This window comes from Bombina bombina, chromosome 5, assembly GCF_027579735.1.
Source record: "Bombina bombina isolate aBomBom1 chromosome 5, aBomBom1.pri, whole genome shotgun sequence".
Lineage (NCBI taxonomy): Eukaryota > Metazoa > Chordata > Amphibia > Anura > Bombinatoridae > Bombina > Bombina bombina.
In genome coordinates, this window is record NC_069503.1 from 577,955,296 (window position 1) to 577,979,012 (window position 23,717).

Sequence of the window (23,717 nt, forward strand, 5' to 3'; positions counted from 1 at the left end):
GAATCACAATGTAAGGCTGATAACTCAGAGACTCTTCGAGCCGAGGAAATAGCCATTAAAAATAGAACTTTCCAAGATAACAACTTTATATCAATGGAATGAAGGGGTTCAAACGGAACGCCCTGTAAAACGTTAAGAACAAGGTTTAAACTCCATGGCAGAGCAACAGTTTTAAACACAGGCTTAATCCTGGCCAAAGCCTGACAAAAAGCCTGAACGTCTGGAACTTCTGACAGACGTTTGTGCAACAGAATGGACAGAGCTGAGATCTGTCCCTTTAATGAACTAGCAGATAAACCCTTTTCTAAACCTTCTTGTAGAAAAGACAATATCCTAGGAATCCTAACCTTACTCCAAGAGTAACCTTTGGATTCGCACCAATATAGGTATTTACGCCATATCTTATGGTAAATCTTTCTGGTAACAGGCTTCCTAGCCTGTATTAAGGTATCAATAACTGACTCCGAAAACCCACGTTTTGATAAAATCAAGCGTTCAATTTCCAAGCAGTCAGCTTCAGAGAAGTTAGATTTTGATGTTTGAAAGGACCCTGTATCAGAAGGTCCTGTTTCAGAGGTAGAGACCAAGGTGGACAGGATGACATGTCCACCAGGTCTGCATACCAAGTCCTGCGTGGCCATGCAGGTGCTATTAGAATAACTGATGCTCTCTCCTGCTTGATTCTGGCAATCAATCGAGGAAGCATCGGGAAGGGTGGAAACACATAAGCCATCCTGAAGGTCCAAGGTGCTGTCAAGGCATCTATCAGGACTGCTCCTGGATCCCTGGATCTGGACCCGTAACGAGGAAGCTTGGCGTTCTGTCGAGACGCCATGAGATCTATCTCTGGTTTGCCCCAATGACGAAGTATTTGAGCAAAGACCTCCGGATGAAGTTCCCACTCCCCCGGATGAAAAGTCTGACGACTTAAGAAATCCGCCTCCCAGTTCTCCACTCCCGGGATGTGGATTGCTGACAGGTGGCAAGAGTGAGACTCTGCCCAGCGAATTATCTTTGATACTTCCATCATTGCTAGGGAGCTTCTTGTCCCTCCCTGATGGTTGATGTAAGCTACAGTCGTGATGTTGTCCGACTGAAACCTGATGAACCCCCGAGTTGTCAACTGGGGCCAAGCCAGGAGGGCATTGAGAACTGCTCTCAATTCCAGAATGTTTATTGGTAGGAGACTCTCCTCCTGACTCCATTGTCCCTGAGCCTTCAGAGAATTCCAGACGGCACCCCAACCTAGAAGGCTGGCGTCTGTTGTTACAATTGTCCAGTCTGGCCTGCTGAATGGCATCCCCCTGGACAGATGTGGCCGAGAAAGCCACCATAGAAGAGAATTTCTTGTCTCTTGATCCAGATTCAGAGAAGGGGACAAGTCTGAGTAATCCCCATTCCACTGACTTAGCATGCACAATTGCAGTGGTCTGAGGTGTAAGCGTGCAAAGGGTACTATGTCCATTGCCACTACCATTAAGCCGATTACCTCCATGCATTGAGCCACTGACGGGTGTTGAATGGAATGAAGGGCGCGGCAAGCACTTTGAAGTCTTGTTAACCTGTCTTCTGTCAGGTAAATCTTCATTTCTACAGAATCTATAAGAAAAGGTTATAGCATCAATCTCTGTAAAAAACACAATTTTAGCAAAGGTTTGTTCCCATTAGCAAAGGATAACTAACCCTGATAGCAGAAAAAAAGTTAAAGAATAAACGTTTTTTATCACAGTCAACTACAATCTCACAGCTCTGCTGTGAATGATTACCTCCCTCAAAACAAGTTTTGAAGACCCCTGAGTTCTGTAGAGATGAACCGGATCATGCAGGAAATACAATGAGCTTCTGACTGAATTTTTTGATGCGTAGCAAAAGCGCCAAAAAAGGCCCCTCCCCCTCACACACAACAGTGAGAGAGATCAGTAAACTGTCAGAATTAGATCAAGCAACTGCCAAGTGGAAAAATAGTGCCCAAACATTTTATTCACCCAGTACCTCAGAAAATGAAAACGATTTTACATTCCAGCAAAAACGTTTAACATAAATTAAGAGTTATTAAAAAGCCTGTTGCTAGTCCCTGCAAAATAGGCTAAAGTCTTATGTACACAGTGTAATTCCAGTGAAGTACCATTCCCCAGAATACTGAAGTGTAAAATATACATACATGACATTATATCGGTATGGCAGGATTTTCTCATCAATTCCATTGTCAGAAAATAAAAGCTGCTACATACCTCTTTGCAGATTAATCTGCCCGCTGTCCCCTGATCTGAAGTTTACCTATCCTCAGATGGCCGAGAAACAGCAATATGATCTTAACTACTCCGGCTAAAATCATAGTAAAAACTCTGGTAGATTCTTCTTCAAATTCTACCAGAGAAGGAATAACACACTCCGGTGCTATTATAAAATAACAAACTTTTGATTGAAGGTATAAAACTAAATATAATCACCATAGTCCTCTCACACATCCTATCTAGTCGTTGGGTGCAAGAGAATGACTGGGAGTGACGTAGAGGGGAGGAGCTATATGGCAGCTCTGCTGGGTGAATCCTCTTGCACTTCCTGTTGGGGAGGAGTAATATCCCAGAAGTAATGATGACCCGTGGACTGATCACACTTAACAGAAGAAAATTCAAAATGGGTACCCTAGGAAATGTTGGATTGACAAAATCAAATTCTTTTGCACTGAGTTTTACCTCATTTTTTGCTTCCTCAAGTTTTCTACTCAATAATATAAGGTCTGCTCTTGTAGGGTATCTCTTAAGTTCTTTATAGGTCGTTGTATCCCCTAAAAGTCTATTTGCCTCTTCTAGATAGTATTCTTTGTCTGCTGGTTTTATCATGATTTTTGTTCACTTTTAGTCTTTTGAGCGAATCATTTTCTTGTTTGGTTAGATTTATAGGTTATCTATAATTTATATTACACTTTTCTAGATCCTTCAAAACAAGTTACTCAAACAGTTCAATATTCTTCCCATTTTCTTGTATAGGGTAGAACCTTAACACTGTATGCTTATATTTATTCAGGTCATTTATAGTTGAATTTCCTGTATTCGTGACAAATCTATTAGTTTCTACAGGATGCTTTAGAAAGTATCTTTTCAGCGTTAATTTTCTTATAAATTGATGAACATTTATATGGGTTTCAAACTTGTTCATTTTTGCGGTGGGGCAAAGGATAACCCTAAACCTAGCACTCTTTTTTCCTAATTTGTTAATACCTGTTTGCTGATATTGAATACTCCCTTATTTACCATATCTCCCTCCTCTCTCTTGGCCTCTTTATTGTTTCTGCCCCTTCCTCCTCTTTTTCCTCTAGATGTTTTTTTCTTATGTTCATTAGCGGTGCCAGGTGTAATTTTTCTGTTAAAAATTCTCTGGTATATTTAGCTTTTGGGGTATCTCCTAAAAAATTAACTCTGTCTCCTTCCTGCTCCCATCCTTCTACATTAGGTAGTGTTTCAATCCCAGAAGTGGACTCTAATGGTCTATACCTATTCCTGAGTGTAATTCTCCATTTTTTTTTTCCTCCCTAGGGTTAAATATAGGTGTTCTTTAAGACTTAGTTTGATTACTGTGATGTGTATTAGCAAATACTCTTTCTTCATGCCAGTATGGGTGACGTTCCATATTTCCATAGTAATTGCCCCTATTTTGGTAATTACGGTTATACTGGTGATTCTAATTATTATATTGGTGAATTAAATTATTATAATAATTTATTCTTGGTGCTCTGTAATACCATTCTGATTCTCTTGTGTATGAAGTATTCCTATATCTTCTTCGCTTATTTTCATGTTCCCTTAATGGGTCATTATCTTGGGTTTTATACCCATCTTTTGCTTTCTGTCCAAGTTCCCTATCTTTCTCCACTATTTCCCTTCCCCTTAGTTGGTATACTGCAGCAATATTTTCCTCTACCTGCTCAGTAGTTAGCTGATTTTCACCTCCCCCCGAGTAGTCCTGTTCATCCCTTTTCATTTTTTTCCACTTAATTTTTTGTATTTCTGTCTTAGTATGATTTAGAGTATTTATAATTTAGTTTTGTCTCTTTAAATATATCTGTATCTTTCCTACTTTCAATTATCTCTCGTCTTATTTTCTTATCAAGTTCTTCAAGACTTATAGCTCTTGCTTTCTTTATAATGTCTATTAAAACAAAAGAGGTCTTTTCTAAAACTGTAAACCATTCATCTTTAAGTTTCATTTAGTTCGAATTAATATGTTTTTTCTAATCTAAGCCTCCTTGGGATCATTTTTTGAGTAATATATTTCCCCAAAAAGATTAGTTCAGTCTTTTGTTTCAGTTCTTTTACCATTACTTTTTCAAATTCATTAATTGGGGCCAATTTATTAACAGTCGGGCGGACATGATCCGCTGTATAGGATTATGTCCGCCCAAAATCGCTGAATGCCGACAGCATACGCTGTCGGCATTTAACATTGCACAAGCAGTTCTTGTGAACTGCTTGTGCAATGCCTCCCCCTGCAGATATGCCGTCAATCGGCCGCTAGCAGAGGGTGTCGATCAACCCGATCGTATGAGATTGGGCAGATTTATGTCCGCAGTCTCGGAGCAGGCGGACGAGTTAAGAAGCCGCGGTCCTTAACCTAAAGGCTCGTGTGGAAACAGGGGCATTCGGCCCTTAATAAATCGGGCCCATTACATCTTTAGTTTCCCTCATATTCCCATTTATACTCCAATTCTCTGTAGTTATAGTTTCTCTATTGATTTCAATCAGGATAGTATCTCTAATGGAAAAAATATCAATTTTAGGATCAAATTACTATACTTAATTTGTAATGTGGGAAATTCCTCACACACTGATGGGATCTGTCACACAGTTAAAAAAGAGGATATTGTAGTGTGAAAGTGTAGACTAAACTGGTGCTAGAACCCTTACCCCACTGCCAAATATAAGGGATTTCCTAAATCCCAAAGAGAAGAAGAAAGTAGCACATATGAAGAAATATACTGGCACTATTAGAAAATAGCGGAGGTCTTAACCAGAGAAAAACTCTATTATCTGCAAATTCTAGGCTACAGAATTTAACAATATTTCAATTTCAGAAACGTATATGATATCAACTTACTAGAAGATATTAACTGTCATAAAATATTAAGCAATGAAATATTAGGATAAATAAAAACATATATTAATGCAGCTGTAAAAACATAATTTATGCTTACCTGATAAATGTATTTCTCTTGTAGTGTAGTCAGTCCACGGGTCATCCATTACTTATGGAATATATCTCTTCCTAACAGGAAGCTGCAAGAGGATCACCCAAGCAGAGCTGCTATATAGCTCCTCCCCTCACATGTCATATTCAGTCATTCGACCAAAGCAGACGAGAAAGGAGAAACCATAGGGTGCAGTGGTGACTGGAGTTTAATTAAAATTTAGATCTGCCTTAAAGACAGGGCGGGCCGTGGACTGACTACACTACAAGAGAAATAAATTTATCAGGTAAGCATAAATTATGTTTTCTCTTGTTAAGTGTAGTCAGTCCACGGGTCATCCATTACTTATGGAATACCAATACCAAAGCTAAAGTACACGGATGAAGGGAGGGACAAGGCAGGAACATTAAACAGAAGGAACCACTGCCTGAAGTACCTTTCTCCCAAAAATAGCCTCCGAAGAAGCAAAAGTGTCAAATTTGTAAAATTTTGAAAAGGTGTGAAGCGAAGACCAAGTCGCAGCCTTGCAAATCTGTTCAACAGAGGCCTCATTTTTAAAGGCCCAGGTGGAAGCCACAGCTCTAGTAGAATGAGCTGTAATCCTTTCAGGAGGCTGCTGTCCAGCAGTCTCATAGGCTAAACGTATTATGCTACGAAGCCAAAAAGAGAGAGAGGTAGCCGAAGCCTTTTGACCTCTTCTCTGTCCAGAGTAAACGACAAACAGGGAAGAAGTTTGACGAAAATCTTTAGTTGCCTGCAAATAGAACTTCAGGGCACGGACTACGTCCAGATTATGCAAAAGTCGTTCCTTCTTTGAAGAAGGGTTAGGACACAGTGATGGAACAACAATCTCTTGATTGATATTCCTGTTAGTAACTACCTTAGGTAAGAACCCAGGTTTAGTACGCAGAACTACCTTGTCTGAATGAAAAATCAGATAAGGAGAATCACAATGTAAGGCAGATAACTCAGAGACTCTTCGAGCCGAGGAAATAGCCATCAAAAAGAAAACCTTCCAGGATAACAGCTTGATATCAATGGAATGAAGGGGTTCAAATGGAACGCCTTGAAGAACATTAAGAACTAAGTTTAAGCTCCACGGCGGAGCAACAGTCTTAAACACAGGCTTAATCCTAGTTAAAGCCTGACAAAAAGCCTGAACGTCTGGAACTTCAGCCAGACGTTTGTGTAGAAGAATAGACAGAGCAGAAATCTGTCCCTTTAACGAACTAGCAGATAAGCCCTTTTCTAAACCCTCTTGTAGAAAGGACAATATCCTAGGAATCCTAACCTTACTCCATGAGTAACTCTTGGATTCGCACCAATATAAATATTTACGCCATATCTTATGGTAAATTTTTCTGGTAACAGGCTTCCTAGTCTGTATTAAGGTATCAATAACTGACTCCGAGAAGCCACGCTTTGATAGAATCAAGCGTTCAATCTCCATGCAGTCAGCCTCAGAGAAATTAGATTTGGATGGTTGAAAGGACCCTGAATTAGAAGGTCCTGTCTCAGAGGCAGAGACCACGGTGGACAGGACGACATGTCCACTAGGTCTGCATACCAGGTCCTGCGTGGCCACACAGGCGCTATCAGAATCACCGAAGCTCTCTCCTGTTTGATCTTGGCAATCAAACGAGGAAGCATCGGGAATGGTTGAAACACATAAGCCATGTTGAAGACCCAAGGGGCTGTCAGAGCATCTATCAGCACCGCTCCCGGGTCCCTGGACCTGGATCCGTAACAAGGAAGCTTGGCGTTCTGATGAGACGCCATGAGATCCAGATCTGGTTTGCCCCAACGATGAATCAGTTGAGCAAAGACCTCCGGATGAAGTTCCCACTCCCCCGGATGAAAAGTCTGGCGACTTAGAAAATCCGCCTCCCAGTTCTCCACGCCTGGGATGTAAATCGCTGACAGGTGGTAAGAGTGAGACTCTGCCCAGCGAATTATCTTTGAGACTTCCAACATCGCTAGGGAACTTCTGGTTCCCCCTTGATGGTTGATGTAAGCCACAGTCGTGATGTTGTCCGACTGAAATCTGATGAACCTCAGAGTTGCTAACTGAGGCCAAGCTAGGAGAGCATTGAATATTGCTCTTAATTCCAGAATATTTATTGGGAGGAGTTTCTCCTCCTGAGTCCATAATCCCTGAGCTTTCAGGGAGTTCCAGACTGCGCCCCAGCCTAGAAGGCTGGCGTCTGTTGTTACAATCGTCCAATCTGGCCTGCGAAAGGTCATCCCCTTGGACAGATGTGGCCGAGAAAACCACCATAGAAGAGAATCTCTGGTCTCTTGATCCAGATTTAGTAGGGGGGACAAATCTGAGTAATCCCCGTTCCACTGACTTAGCATGCACAATTGCAGCGGTCTGAGATGCAGGCGCGCAAATGGTACTATGTCCATTGCCGCTACCATTAAGCCGATTACTTCCATACACTGAGCTACTGACAGGTGTGGAATGGAATGAAGGACACGGCAAGCATTTAGAAGTTTTAATAACCTGGCCTCTGTCAGGTAAATTTTCATCTCTACAGAATCTATAAGAGTCCCTAGAAAGGGAACTCTTGTAAGTGGTAATAGAGAACTCTTTTCCACGTTCACCTTCCACCCATGCGACCTCAGAAATGCCAGAACTATCTCTGTATGAGACTTGGCAGTTTGAAAACTTGACGCTTGTATCAGAATGTCGTCTAGGTACGGAGTCACCGCTATGCCTTGCGGTCTTAGTACCGCCAGAAGTGAGCCCAGAACTTTTGTAAAGATTCTTGGAGCCGTAGCTAATCCGAAGGGAAGAGCTACAAACTGGTAATGCCTGTCTAGGAAAGCAAATCTTAGGTACCGATAATCATCCTTGTGAATCGGTATGTGAAGGTAGGCATCCTTTAAGTCCACTGTGGTCATGTACTGACCCTCTTGGATCATGGGAAGGATGGTTCGAATAGTTTCCATTTTGAATGATGGAACTCTTAGAAATTTGTTTAGGATTTTTAAGTCCAAGATTGGTCTGAAGGTTCCCTCTTTCTTGGGAACCACAAATAGATTTGAATAGAATCCCTGCCCGTGTTCCGTCTGCGGAACTGGGTGGATCACCCCCATTAGTAAGAGGTCTTGTACACAGCGTAGAAACGCCTCTTTCTTTATTTGGTTTGCTGATAACCTTTAAAGATGAAATCTCCCTCGTGGAGGAGAAGTTTTGAAGTCCAGGAGATATCCCTGAGATATGATCTCCAACGCCCAGGGATCCTGGACATCTCTTGCCCAAGCCTGGGCGAAGAGAGAAAGTCTGCCCCCCACTAGATCCGTTTCCGGATAGGGGGCCCTCTCTTCATGCTGTCTTGGGGGCAGCAGCAGGTTTCTTGGCCTGCTTGCCCTTGTTCCAGGACTGGTTAACTTTCCAGCCCTGCCTGTAACGAGCAACAGTTCCTTCCTGTTTTGGAGCGGAGGAAGTTGATGCTGCTCCTGCCTTGAAGTTACGAAAGGCACGAAAATTAGACTGTTTGGCCTTTGATTTGGCCCTGTCCTGAGGTAGAGCATGGCCCTTACCTCCCGTAATGTCAGCTATAATTTCTTTCAAGCCGGGCCCGAATAAGGTCTGCCCTTTGAAAGGAATATTAAGCAATTTAGATTTAGAAGTCACGTCAGCTGACCAGGATTTAAGCCATAGCGCTCTGCGCGCTTGGATGGCGAATCCGGAGTTCTTAGCCGTAAGTTTGGTTAAATGTACGACGGCATCAGAAACAAATGCGTTAGCTAGCTTAAGTGCTTTAAGCTTGTTCATAATTTCATCCAATGGAGCTGTGCGAATGGCCTCTTCCAGAGACTCAAACCAGAATGCCGCCGCAGCAGTGACAGGCGCAATGCATGCAAGGGGCTGTAAGATAAAACCTTGTTGAACAAACATTTTCTTAAGGTAACCCTCTAATTTCTTATCCATTGGATCTGAAAAGGCACAACTATCCTCCACCGGGATAGTGGTACGCTTAGCTAAAGTAGAAACTGCTCCCTCCACCTTAGGGACCGTCTGCCATAAGTCTTGTGTGGTGGCGTCTATAGGAAACATTTTCCTAAATATGGGAGGAGGGGAAAAAGGCACACAAGGTCTATCCCACTCCTTGTTAATAATCTCTGTAAGCCTTTAAGGTATAGGAAACACGTCAGTACACACCGGTACCGCATAGTATCTATCCAACCTACATAATTTTTCTGGAATTGCAACCGTGTTACAATCATTCAGAGCCGCTAATACCTCCCCTAGCAATATGCGGAGGTTCTCAAGCTTAAATTTAAAATTAGAAATCTCTGAATCCAGTCTCCCTGGATCAGATCCGTCACCCACAGAATGAAGCTCTCCGTCTTCACGTTCTGCAAACTGTGACGCAGTATCTGACATGGCTCTCACCTCATCCGCGCGCTCTGTCCTTAACCCAAAGCTATCGCGCTTGCCTCTTAATTCTGGCAATTTAGATAATACTTCTGTCATAACAGTAGCCATGTCTTGCAAAGTGATTTGTAAGGGCCTCCCTGATGTACTTGGCGCCACAAAATCACGCACCTCCTGAGCGGGAGGCGAAGGTACTGACACGTGAGGAGAGTTAGTCGGCATAACTTCCCCCTCGTTGTCTGGTGATAATTTCTTTACATGTAAAGATTGACTTTTATTTAAAGTAGCATCAATGCAATTAGTACACAAATTTCTATTGGGCTCCACATTGGCCTTTAAACATAGTGAACAAAGAGATTCATCTGTGTCAGACATGTTTAAACAGACTAGCAATGAGACTAGCAAGCTTGGAAATACTTTTCTAAATAAATTTACAAGCAATATAAAAAACGCTACTGTGCCTTTAAGAAGCACAAAAAGCTGTCACAGTTGAAATAACAATGAACCAAAATAGTTATAGCAACCAATTTTTCACAGTAAATGTATTAAGTTAGCAAAGGATTGCACCCACCAGCAAATGGATGATTAACCCCTTAATACCCAAAAACGGATAACAATTTAATAATTAACGTTTTTCTCACAGTCAAAACACACTGTCACAGGTCTGCTGTGACTGATTACCTCCCTCAAAATTAATTTTTAAGACCCCTGAGCTCTCTAGAGACGATCTGGATCATGGAGGATGAAGTAGACTGATTGTGACTGAATTTTTACTGCGCAAAAAAAGCGCTAAAATAGGCCCCTCCCACTCATATTACAACAGTGGGGAAGCTCAGAAAACTGTTTCTATGCAGAAAACAAAGATGGCCATGTGGTAAAAATCATGCCCCAATAAGTTTTATCACCAAGTACCTCACAAAAAACGATTATCATGCCAGTAAACATTTTAAACATACATTTGAAAAGTTATGAATTGTTATTAATAAGCCTGCTACCAGTCGCTTTTACTGCAGTTAAGGCTCATACATTATTTCAGTATTAACAGTATTTTCAGAGTCAATTCCATTCCTTAGAAAAATACATTCAGTGTACACACACTCATCAGCCTAATACCAGTCGCTATCACTGCATTTAAGGCTGAACTTACTTTACATTGGTATCAGCAGTATTTTCTCAGTCAATTCCATTCCTCAGAAAAATAATTACTGCACATACCTCATTTGCAGGGGGGCCCTGCATGCTATTCCCCTTCTCTGAAGTTACCTCACTCCTCAGATGAGAACAGCCAGTGGATCTTAGTTATGTCTGCTAAGATCATAGAAAAAATGCAGGCAGATTCTTCTTCTAATGCTGCCTGAGAATAAACAGCACACTCCGGTGCCATTTAAAATAACAAACTTTTGATTGTAGAAATAAACTAAGTTAAAAAACACCACAGACCTCTCACAGCGACCTATCTTTAGTTAGGCTGCAAGAGAATGACTGAATATGACATGTGAGGGGAGGAGCTATATAGCAGCTCTGCTTGGGTGATCCTCTTGCAGCTTCCTGTTAGGAAGAGATATATTCCATAAGTAATGGATGACCCGTGGACTGACTACACTTAACAAGAGAAAAGCAATATTTAGGTGAAACCTCAAGACCTTTAAGAGAAAGAATCCGAGAACACCTTTGTATTATAGAAAAGGGTAACAAAGACACACATTTGTATAAACATTTTACTGAGGTACATAATAACAAACTCAAAGACTTTTTTGGGGGATAGTAAAGGTGAAACCAGAATGAGGGGGGGACCTTGAAACCAAATTATTAAGAACTGAAGCTGAACTAATCTACAGAATGAAAACCCTGCACCCACAGGGTCTAAATTCAGAATCAGATGTGACCCCCTTCATGTATAACTGAGTAATATAATATTGGAATATTATTTATAGAGCAGTGTATATAAATCGTTTAACATTTATCATGTGTGGTCTGTACATTATAATGATTTTCTGAGAAATATTGAAATTGTGTGGAGTAAGCACTGATTAAAGGGACAGTCTAGGCCAAAATAAACTTTCATGATTCAGATAGAGCATGTAATTTTAAACAATTTTCCAATTTAGTTTTATCACCAATTTTGCTTTGTTCTCTTGGTATTCTTAGTTGAAAGCTTAACCTAGGAGGTTCATATGCTAATTTCTTAGACCTTGAAGCCCACCTCTTTCAGATTGCATTTTAACAGTTTTTCACCACTAGAGGGTGTTAGTTCACGTATTTCATATAGATAACACTCTGCTTGTGCACAAGAAGTTATCTGGGAGAAGGCACTGATTGGCTAGACTGCAAGTCTATCAAAAGAACTGAAAAAGGGGCAGTTTGCAGAGGCTTAGATACAAGATGATCACAGAGGTTAAAAGTATATTATTATAACTGTGTTGGTTATGCAAAACTGAGAAATGGGTAATAAAGGGATTATCTATCTTTTAAAACAATAAAAATTCTGGTGTAGACTGTCCCTTTAAGAAAAAAAGATATGTTCCTTTAAGAGGGGGTTGCTCCCTCACAATACCAGCAATAAGGAGAGAGTAATCCATTTAAAAAGGACACAACTAGCTCTAGCACATTTTGAAAAAGCCCTTGTTAAAGGGTAAAACTGGTCGATCTTGTGAGCTGAGAAAACATAATTTATGCTTACCTGATAAATTTATTTCTCTTGTAGTGTATTCAGTCCACGGGTCATCCATTACTTATGGGATTATATCTCCTTCCCAACAGGAAGTTGCAAGAGGATCACCCAAGCAGAGCTGCTATATAGCTCCTCCCCTCACATGTCATATCTAGTCATTCGACCGAAACAAGACAAGAAAGGAGAAACCATAGGGTGCAGTGGTGACTGGAGTTTTAATTAAAATTTAAATCTGCCTTAAAAGACAGGGCGGGCCGTGGACTGAATACACTACAAGAGAAATAAATTTATCAGGTAAGCATAAATTATGTTTTCTCTTGTTAAGTGTATTCAGTCCACAGGTCATCCATTACTTATGGGATACCAATACCAAAGCTAAAGTACACGGATGATGGGAGGGACAAGGCAGGAACTTAAACGGAAGGAACCACTGCCTGTAGAACCTTTCTCCCAAAAACAGCCTCCGAAGAAGCAAAAGTGTCAAATTTGTAAAATTTTGAAAAAGTGTGAAGTGAAGACCAAGTTGCAGCCTTGCAAATCTGTTCAACAGAGGCCTCATTCTTAAAGGCCCAGGTGGAAGCCACAGCTCTAGTGGAATGAGCTGTAATTCTTTCAGGAGGCTGCTGTCCAGCAGTCTCATAGGCTAAACGTATTATGCTACGAAGCCAAAAGGAGAGAGAGAGGTTGTCGAAGCTTTGTGACCTCTCCTCTGACCAGAGTACACGACAAACAGGGAAGAAGTTTGACGAAAATCTTTAGTTGCCTGTAAATAGAACTTCAGGGCACGGACTACGTCCAGATTATGCAAAAGTCGTTCCTTCTTTGAAGAAGGATTAGGACATAATGATGGAACAACAATCTCCTGATTGATATTCCTGTTAGAAACTACCTTAGGTAAAAACCCAGGTTTAGTACGCAGAACTACCTTGTCTGAATGGAAAATCAGATAAGGAGAATCACAATGTAAGGCCGATAACTCAGAGACTCTTCGAGCCGAGGAAATAGCCATCAAAAACAGAACTTTCCAAGATAAAAGCTTAATATCAATGGAATGAAGGGGTTCAAACGGGACCCCTTGAAGAACTTTAAGAACCAAGTTTAAGCTCCACGGAGGAGCAACAGTCTTAAACACCGGCTTAATCCTAGCCAAAGCCTGACAAAAAACCTGGACATCTGGAACTTCTGCCAGACGTTTGTGTAAGAGAATAGACAGAGCAGAAATCTGTCCCTTTAACGAACTAGCAGATAAACCCTTTTCTAAACCTTCTTGTAGAAAGGACAATATCCTAGGAATCCTAACCTTACTCCATGAGTAACCCTTGGATTCGCACCAATATAAATATTTACGCCATATCTTATGGTAAATTTTCCTGGTAACAGGCTTCCGTGCCTGTATTAAGGTATCAATAACTGACTCCGAGAAGCCACTCTTTGATAGAATCAAGCGTTCAATCTCCATGCAGTCAGCCTCAGAGAAATTAGATTTGGATGTTTGAAAGGACCTTGTATTAGAAGGTCCTGCCTCAGAGGTAGAAACCACGGTGGACAGGACGACATGTCCACTAGGTCTGCATACCAGGTCCTGCGTGGCCACGCAGGCGCTATCAGAATCACCGATGCTCTCTCCTGTTTGATCTTGGCAATCAGTCGAGGAAGCATCGGAAATGGTGGAAACACATAAGCCATGTTGAAGACCCAAGGGGCTGTCAGAGCATCTATCAGCGCCGCTCCCGGGTCCCTGGACCTGGATCCGTAACAAGGAAGCTTGGCATTCTGGCGAGACGCCATGAGATCCAGATCTGGTTTGCCCCAACGATTAATCAGTTGAGCGAAGACCTCCGGATGAAGTTCCCACTCCCCCGGATGAAAAGTCTGGCGACTTAGAAAATCCGCCTCCCAGTTCTCCATGCCTGGGATGTAGATCGCTGACAGGTGGCAAGAGTGAGACTCTGCCCAGCGAATTATCTTTGAGACTTCCAACATCGCTAGGGAACTCCTGGTTCCCCCTTGATGGTTGATGTAAGCCACAGTCGTGATGTTGTCCGACTGAAATCTGATGAACCTCAGTGTTGCTAACTGAGGCCAAGCTAGAAGAGCATCGAGTATTGCTCTCAACTCCAGAATATTTATTGGGAGGAGTTTCTCCTCCTGAGTCCATAATCCCTGAGCCTTCAGGGAGTTCCAGACTGCGCCCCAACCTAGAAGGCTGGCATCTGTTGTTACAATCGTCCAATCTGGCCTGCGAAAGGTCATACCCTTGGACAGATGGACCCGAGAAAGCCACCAGAGAAGAGAATCTCTGGTCTCTTGGTCCAGATTTAGCAGAGGGGACAAATCTGAGTAATCCCCATTCCACTGACTTAGCATGCATAATTGCAGCGGTCTGAGATGCAGGCGCGCAAATGGCACTATGTCCATTGCCGCTACCATTAAGCCGATTACTTCCATGCACTGAGCCACTGACGGGCGTGGAATGGAATGAAGGACACGGCAAGCATTTAGAAGCTTTGATAACCTGGACTCCGTCAGGTAAATTTTCATCTCTACAGAATCTATAAGAGTCCCTAGAAAGGAGAGTGGTGAGTGAGTGGTGATAGAGAACTCTTTTCCACGTTCACTTTCCACCCATGCGACCTCAGAAATGCCAGAACTATCTCTGTATGAGACTTGGCCATTTGAATGCTTGCTTGCCCTTGTTCCAGGGCTGGTTAGCTTTCCAGCCCTGTCTGTAACGAGCAACCGGTCCTTCCTGTTTTGGAGCGGAGGAAGTTGATGCTGCTCCTGCCTTGAAGTTACGAAAGGCACGAAAATTAGACTGTTTGGCCTTTGATTTGGCCCTGTCCTGAGGAAGAGTATGACCCTTACCTCCAGTAATGTCAGCAATAATTTCTTTCAAGCCGGGCCCGAATAAGGTCTGCCCTTTGAAAGGAATATTAAGCAATTTAGATTTAGAAGTCACGTCAGCTGACCAGGATTTAAGCCATAGCGCTCTGCGCGCCTGGATGGCGAATCCGGAGTTCTTAGCCGTTAGTTTAGTTAAATGTACAACGGCATCAGAAACAAATGCATTAGCTAGCTTAAGTGCTTTAAGCTTGGCCATAATCTCATCCAATGAAGCTGTGCGAATGGCCTCTTCCAGAGACTCAAACCAGAATGCCGCAGCAGCAGTGACAGGCACAATGCATGCAAGGGGCTGTAAGATAAAACCTTGTTGAACAAACATTTTCTTAAGGTAACCTTCTAATTTTGTATCCATTGGATCCGAAAAAGCACAACTATCCTCCACCGGGATAGTGGTACGTTTAGCTAAAGTAGAAACTGCTCCCTCCACCTTAGGGACCGTCTGCCATAAGTCTCGTGTGGTGGCGTCTATTGGGAACATTTTTCTAAATATCGGAGGAGGGGAAAAGGGCACACCGGGTCTATCCCACTCCTTGCTAATAATTTCTGTAAGCCTTTTAGGTATAGGAAAAACGTCAGTACACACCGGTACCGCAAAGTATCTATCCAACCTACATACTTTCTCTGGAATTGCAATCGTGTTACAATCATTCAGAGCCGCTAATACCTCCCCAAGCAATAAGCGGAGGTTCTCAAGCTTAAATTTAAAATTAGAAATCTCTGAATCCGGTCTTCCTGGATCAGATCCGTCACCCACAGAATGAAGCTCTCCGTCCTCATGTTCTGCAAATTGTGACGCAGTATCAGACATGGCTCTCACATCATCAGCGCGCTCTGTCCTTAACCCAGAGCTATCGCGCTTGCCTCTTAATTCAGGCAATTTAGATAATACCTCTGTCATAACAGCAGCCATGTCTTGCAAAGTGATTTGTATGGGCCTCTCTGATGTACTTGGCGCCACAATATCACGCGCCTCCTGAGCGGGAGGCGAAGGTACTGACACGTGAGTAGAGTTATTCGGCATAACTTCCCCCTCGTTGTCTGGTGATAATTTCTTTACAGATATAGATTGACTTTTATTCAAAGTGACATCAATACATTTAGTACACATATTTCTGTGGGGCTTCACATTGGCCTTCAAACATAGTGAACAAATAGATTCATCTGTGTCAGACATGTTTAAACAGACTCGCAATGAGACTAACAAGCTTGGAAAATCCTTTCAAATAAATTTACAAGCAATATAAAAAACGCTACTGCGCCTTTAAGAAGCACAAAAAAATCGTCACAGTTGAAATAACAATGAACCAAATCAGTTATAGCAACCAAATTTTCACAGTAAATGTATTAAGTTAGCAAAGTATTGCACCCACTAGCAAATGGATGATTAACCCCTTAATACCCAAAAACGGATAATCAATTTAACAATTAACGTTTTTATCACAGTCAAACACACTGTCACAGGTCTGCTGTGACTGATTACCTCCCTCAAAATGACTTTTGAAGACCCCTGAGCTCTCTAGAGACGTCCTGGATCAAGGAGGAAGAAGCAGGAAGACTGAAACTGAATTTTTACTGCGCAAAAAAGCGCTAAAATAGGCCCCTCCCACTCCTGTTACAACAGTGGTAAACCTCAGTTAACCGTTTCTATGTAGAAATAAACAACAGCCATGTGGAAAATCATGCCCCAAAAGATTTATCACCAAAGTACCTCACAAAAAACGAATAACATGCCAGTAAACGTTTTAAACATACACTTTAAAAGTTAGGTAGTGTTATTAATAAGCCTGCTACCAGTCGCTTCTACTGCAGTTAAGGCTTATACAATACTTCAGTATTAACAGTATTTTCTTAGTCAAATTCCATTCCTTAGAAAATTACTTATTGTACATACATTCATCAGCCTGATGCCAGTCGCTGCTGCATTTAAGGCTGTACTTACATTACATCGGTATCAGCAGTATTTTCTTACTCAATTCCATTCCTTAGAAAAATAATTTACTGCACATACCTTGTTTGCAGGATTCCCCCACACGCTATTCCCTTTCTGAAAGTTACCCCACTCCTCAGAATGTGTGAGAACAGCCAGTGGATCTTAGTTACTTCTGCTAAGATCATAGAAAACGCAGGCAGATTCTTCTTCCAAATACTGCCTGAGAACAAACAGCACACTCCGGTGCCATTTAAAATAACAAACTTTTGATTGAAGAAATAAACTAAGTATAAAAAACACCACAGACCTCTCACAACGTCCTATCTAGTTGAGTTGCAAGAGAATGACTGGATATGACATGTGAGGGGAGGAGCTATATAGCAGCTCTGCTTGGGTGATTCTCTTGCAACTTCCTGTTGGGAAGGAGATATAATCCCATAAGTAATGGATGACCCGTGGACTGAATACACTTAACAAGAGAAATACTATACCTTGCTAAGAGCAGAGGGTATAATTGAAGGATAAGGACATGTAAGAGGATCAAGCTAGGACCGTAACCCAGTCTGGAATACACGGAGGCTGCTCTAAACAGTAAGCGCAAAATAATTTTCTGACATAAGAGCCGCATAACGGACGAAGAAGCAAAGGTAAGCTCAGGCTGTAAGAAAGCCCTGTGAGCAGTGACAATATAGCATTTGTGGAGAACATTGGAAACGTTTTAAAGGCTACCAGGTTTTTCATAAATCATTTTGACACAGCCTTTCTGAACAATCCAGATCTGAGTGCCGTTGAACACTGGACTTTGTCTTTTTTATTGCTTAAACTATCGTATTTATTGCATAGCCTGGCATATCTATTTATGTTTTTGTTTTTACTCTTCTGAGAGCGGATGTCCGTTTTTACATGTACTTGTGTCGACACAGCTTTTAATGTATATAATTTTATAATATAAAAGTTTTTTTTATCCTAATATTTAATTTCTTATTTTATGGGAGTTAATATCTTCTAGTAAGTTGATATCATATACGGTTCTGAAATTGAAATATTGTTAAATTCTGTAACCTAGCATTTGCAGATAATAGATATTTTCTCTGGTTAAGACCCCCGCTAATTTTTCATAGGTGCTACTTTCTTCTCTTTAGGATTTAGTTAGAGGGAATCCCTTATATTTGGCAGTGGGGTAAGGGTTCTAGCGCCAGTTTAGTCTACACTTTCACACTAAATTTGGCATGTTACAAATACTCAATACTCTAACACTGATAAACAACGACTACAACATTCTACAAATGTTTGAGAAAAGTAAAACAGTTTCCTAAACATAAGTAAAAGGAATATGGAAAACAAAATGAGATTTAGGGCCCCATTTATTAACAAATGGGCAAACAATGTTCCCAGTAAGTAACCTGCCTAACCGCAATTGGGGCAAGTTTGCGTCATTTAAAGCCTGCAGTTATTATTGCAACAGCTGCTACACAACAGTATGCAGCCTTTAAATAGACAGAGTATTATTTGATACATTTTTTCCTCACCACAATCATTTATAGTAATTAGAAAATGATTTATGCAAGTTCTGGTGCATACCTTCTGCATGTTGATTCTGAGTTCTGAAGTTCTAGTACTTCCACTGGCAAAGCGTATCTTGTCTAGATTTTCAACTGATTCCTCTCCAGCGTTCTGGCTTATAGGAGGTATTGCCTCACCTTTAAAAACAAAAGAAGGAATTGGTGAGAGGTTTATGAAGAAAACAACACATGAAAAACATTTCAGACTATGTAATGTTGCCGGTTAAAGGGACACTGTTGTCACTTTTTTTTCTATCATTCATACGAAAAAGCAGCAATTAATAATTATAGAAAGCTAAACCTAGGTAGGATCATATGCTAATTTCTAAGCCGTTGAAGACCAACACTTATCTCAGTTAATTTTAAAAGTTTTTTTACAGCTAGACAGTGCTAGTTCACGTGTGCCATATAGATAACATTGGGCTCACTCCCGTGCTGTTACCTAGGAGCTAGCACTGATTGGCTAAAATGCATGTTTGTCAAAAGAACTGAAACAAGGAGGCAGTCTTAGATACAAGGTAATCACAGATGTAAAAAATATTAATATAACCATGTTGGTTATGCATAAGTGAGGAATGGGTAATAAAAAGATGTCAGAATAAAAGAAGCAATCCCCAAGCCCTGTGTTGCTGATTCGTTAGGAAAGTTGTCTACACCCTCTTACTGTATTGGCAGCTTGAAGAAAAAAAACATGAATGGGACAGGGAAGTTATTAACAGTTGAAGATTAAATATTTACACACATATAGTGTGATCTGACAACCATGCAGCACTGACAGGTGGTAGATTAGGCTCATTAAAGAATGTGAGGACACCATTTTGACAACGAGCCCTCAAACTTGACTGATTAAAAATGAAGATAAATTGTCAAAAATTCTAGACTAATCAAAGATGGATGGGGGAGAGGTGGTCTGTGGGGATCCTGTTGCTGCTTGTTGGAAGAGGCTGATGATAGATGGTGCTGGAAAGGGAAATATAGTAGATACCTTATGGTTTTTCAATTATTTTTCCTTTTACTTAAAGCTGAGTTTTGTTTTGTGTTGTTTTTCATTAGTCAGTAGTATTTAGGGGTTCTATGTTTAAGTTGGTGCTGAAATATAGATTTGGGAGGATGTAGATGGGTTGTAACGTAAGAGTTTAAAAAACTAAATTTATGCTAACCGGATAAATTCATTTCTTTCATGGTATTGAGATACCACAAGCCATTATTCTTGAAATTTTACTTCTGGCCACTAGGAGGATGCAAAGATAGCCAATATTCCCCAAGCTTTTAATCCCTCCTACCTCTATGGTAGCCTAATCTATCATATAACAAAGAAAAGCAGAAAAATAGAGAAGTAGGAAAGGACAAAGCAGTGTAAATGAGGTACATACTAGAACTGCCATCAATTGAAAAAAATATATGAGGGTGGTTCTAGTGGACTCTTACCACCATGAAATAAATTAAATTGATCAGGTAAGCATTTCTTTCATAAATTTCGAAGAGTCCACAAGCCATTACTCCTCGGATCTAATACCCAAGCTGTATAGCCCACAAGTAAATTGGAGGGAAAAAGTTAAGGCAGGCACCTATATACTAGCCACTGAGACTGTTGACTTTACCTGCCAAATGTTATCTCAAAACAAAATTGAGTTGCTGCTGTGCAAACTATATAACAGAAACCTCATTTTAAAAGACATATTTAGACACAATAAGCCTCCTTCCCATGTAGTACCCAAAGGAGTTAGAATGATTGGTTGGAGGTGTGTCAAAAACAACCAATAAGGGCGAGTCTGTCTCTATAAGAAATGGGGTTTAACACTCCTATTTTAAGCTTTGACAATGTCAGGAAGCCGAAACGCGTCAGCTGTGTTCTGACAAACCCTTTTGTTTACCATTATGTGTATTCCCATTTTATACTACTATAAATAAATATTGTTTTTTATTTTTCACTACTTTTTGCTCTGCTTCAATTTCTTTTTCACATTAGACTTTATCTGACCTATTAGAAGCGTGGAGCATAAATAAATAGGGCATTTTCCCTACATGCCCGTTCTCTGAGATGATCAGGAGCTACATTGTAGTCCCCATAATCTGTCTCACAGTTGAGTTTTCCTCAAATGCCGTCTGAGGAGGGAGTCGGAGGAGTCACAATGGTGATTGGTTAAGCCGGATTGGATTCCATGTGAGTAAATCTCCTTCTCCCCAGGACCGGACGGCATCGCCGTACAGAACGATTGTGTGTTCAGCTGCCCTACTCTAGACCGCATTGGTTATGGAGGTGACCTGTGTACACACCCAAAGTGATGTCAGAGGTGGGAGGCTGCTAGAGGAACACGCTGGATTCCCGATCTTTCCACTCGTCCAAACCTGACAATCGCTAAGAGGATCGTTGGAACTGAGTTACCCACTCCGGAGAACAAGACGCAAACAGCTTGCAAGTGGATTCTTCTTTGGGGTAAGCTGCGTTGCAAGCTTGTTTGATACACACACAATCTCTATGTCGTTGAAACATTACTGATGAACCATATGGCTCATATATGTCATTGGACTTATCACACGTATAACACGCCTAACAGTGTACACCTATCGTTGGGCATACCACTCTTAGGGTTACATAGATATACTTGGTTATATAAACCCTTTGCAGAGACTTTGTGTTACTAGGATACCCATCCCTTTTGTACTCATTTTAAAAGGCCCACAAAGTCAAACTAATCTAGTAGAATGGACTATTACATTTCCGGAAGGAAATATCCTGCTTCCAAAAAGGAAATCTTTAACAAGGAAGCTAAAGTAACAAATTTACTGCTTTGACTCATACGTGGGCAAATGAAATGAACCATAAACTAAAGATATTTTAAATCCTATGTAACTGAAGTAGGACAAAAAAAAAAAGGATAACAAAACAGTTCTCCAGTCATCCAGTCACAGTAGAATAATGGGATGTAACCAACGATATATAAAGCCTTACCAAGAAAAAAAACTGAGATAAAGGGGCCGATTTATCACAGCCCGAATGGGGCCGTATACCCGTTTCTGCGAGAGCCTTCAGACCGCTGCTCTTAACTCATCCGCCTGCTCTGAGGTGGCGGACATCAATCTGTTGGATCATATACGATTGGGTTGATTGACACCCCCTGCTAGCGGCCAATTGGCCACGGATGTGCATTGGGCGGCATTGCACAAGCAGTTCACCAGAAAAGATTGCAATAACCCCAGAAATGTCAAGGCTGATAAAAAATAGGGAACCCGCTTCTCGAAAACAAGGCCTTTTTAAGTAAAGAATCCAAATTTCCTCTCCATAAGGTTACTGAAAATTAACTATCCTCACAAGGGAATAGTAAATCATATGGCTAAAGTGGTAATTGTCACATCCATCTTGAAAAAAAGATTCCGCAAAGCTCTACCAAAAAAAAGCTCAAGCTAACGGGAACATCTTTTTAAAATCAGAAAAGTGAATAAAGTAAATTCCTAGCGTGCTCTATTTCTAATAAATAAATTCAAAAATGGCCTCAGGAATAGGAAATTCATATAGAAATTTAGCAGACGCAAAAAATCAAAGCCATTTGAATGACAGTTTTTTCTTGAGCTGGATTTGGGTCTTGAACACTTAAAATCTCTCTTAGCTAATAGAAAAAATGCAGAGATAAACAGTTTCTCTCTAGAGTGGCAATTTTGGGGGATGTTAGGGCACCCTCTAAAGCATTTCTTAAAGGTATCAATTGTCACTTGCAAGAGTTGACATGTGAATTAAACCTGCATTTGCAGAATTGTAGAGCCTAAGCTTTACCACTAAGCTACATGTAAGCATCTTCAACATGTAAATCAGAAATCAATTCCTATCAGATAATATCTCCCTATAGGAGACAAGTCTGAGAAACCACTGTCTGAATATTTGAAGACTTTCTTGACTGGACTGATCTGTATGAGAATCAGTGACCAGATAATATAACAGTAGGAAAATGATCCAACAGTCTATACGCAGTCTATAAGCCTCCTTGTGCGTTCGATATGGTAGCGTTAATCTCCATACCGCATAAAAGTCAAGGGCTGCTTTGCCGTGCTCGTTCACGCTTTCCCCTATAGACATCAATGAGGAGAGAGTGTTAGAAAAAAAACTAACACCTGCGATCGTGGAATGAAAAATCTCTGTAAAGCAGCCCCATTGATGTCTATGTGGAAAAAAAGTTAAGTTTAAACCTAACACCCTAACATAAACCCCAAGTCTAAACACCCCTAATCTGCCGCCCCCAACATCGCCGACACCTAAATAAAGTTATTAACCCCTAATCTGCTGCTCCTCGACATCACCGACACTATAATAAAGCTATTAACCCCTAATCCGTCACTCCCCGACATCGCCAACACTATAATAAAGCTATTAACCTCTAAACCTCCGGTCTCCCACATCGCCACCACTAAATAATCCTATTAACCCCTAAACCGCCAGCCCCCCACATCGCAAAAACATAATTTATGAAAGAACTTACCTGTTAAATTCATTTCTTTCATATTGGCAAGAGTCCATGAGCTAATGACATATGGGATATACAATCCTACCAGGAGGGGCAAAGTTTCCCAAACCTCAAAATGCCTATAAATACACCCCTCACCACACCCACAATTCAGTTTAACAAATAGCCAAGCAGTGGGGTGATAAAGAAAGGAGTAGAAAGCATCAACAAAGGAAATTTGGAAATAATTGTGCTTTATACAAAAAATCATAACCACCATAAAAAGGGTGGGCCTCATGGAAGTTCTTACATAAATTATGTTTTCTTTCATGTAATTGGCAAGAGTCCATGAGCTAGTGACATATGGGATATCAATACCCAAGATGTGGAGTCTTCCACTCAAGAGTCACTAGAGAGGGAGGGAATAAAATAAAAACAGCCATATTACGCTGAAAAAATAATCCACAACCCAAAAAATAAGTTATTTTTACTTGAAAAGAAAAAAACTTAAATCAAAAGCAGAAGAATCAAACTGAAACAGCTGCCTGAAGAACTTTTCTACCAAAAACTGCTTCCGAAGAAGCAAATACATCAAAATGGTAGAATTTAGTAAATGTATGCAAAGAGGACCAAGTGGCTGCT

The 23,717-nt window shown here is 40.9% G+C and overlaps 1 protein-coding gene across 1 annotated transcript in view; it reads right to left on the minus strand.

The window, feature by feature from the left end:
• The window catches only part of LOC128660601 (succinate dehydrogenase [ubiquinone] flavoprotein subunit B, mitochondrial), a 412,312-nt gene that overhangs the window by 118,518 nt on the left and 270,077 nt on the right, over positions 1–23,717 (minus strand). Inside the window, exon 11 of the mRNA XM_053714527.1 lies at positions 18,659–18,777. Coding sequence (XP_053570502.1) covers positions 18,659–18,777 — 119 coding nt within the window. The remainder of the gene's footprint in view (positions 1–18,658; positions 18,778–23,717) is intronic.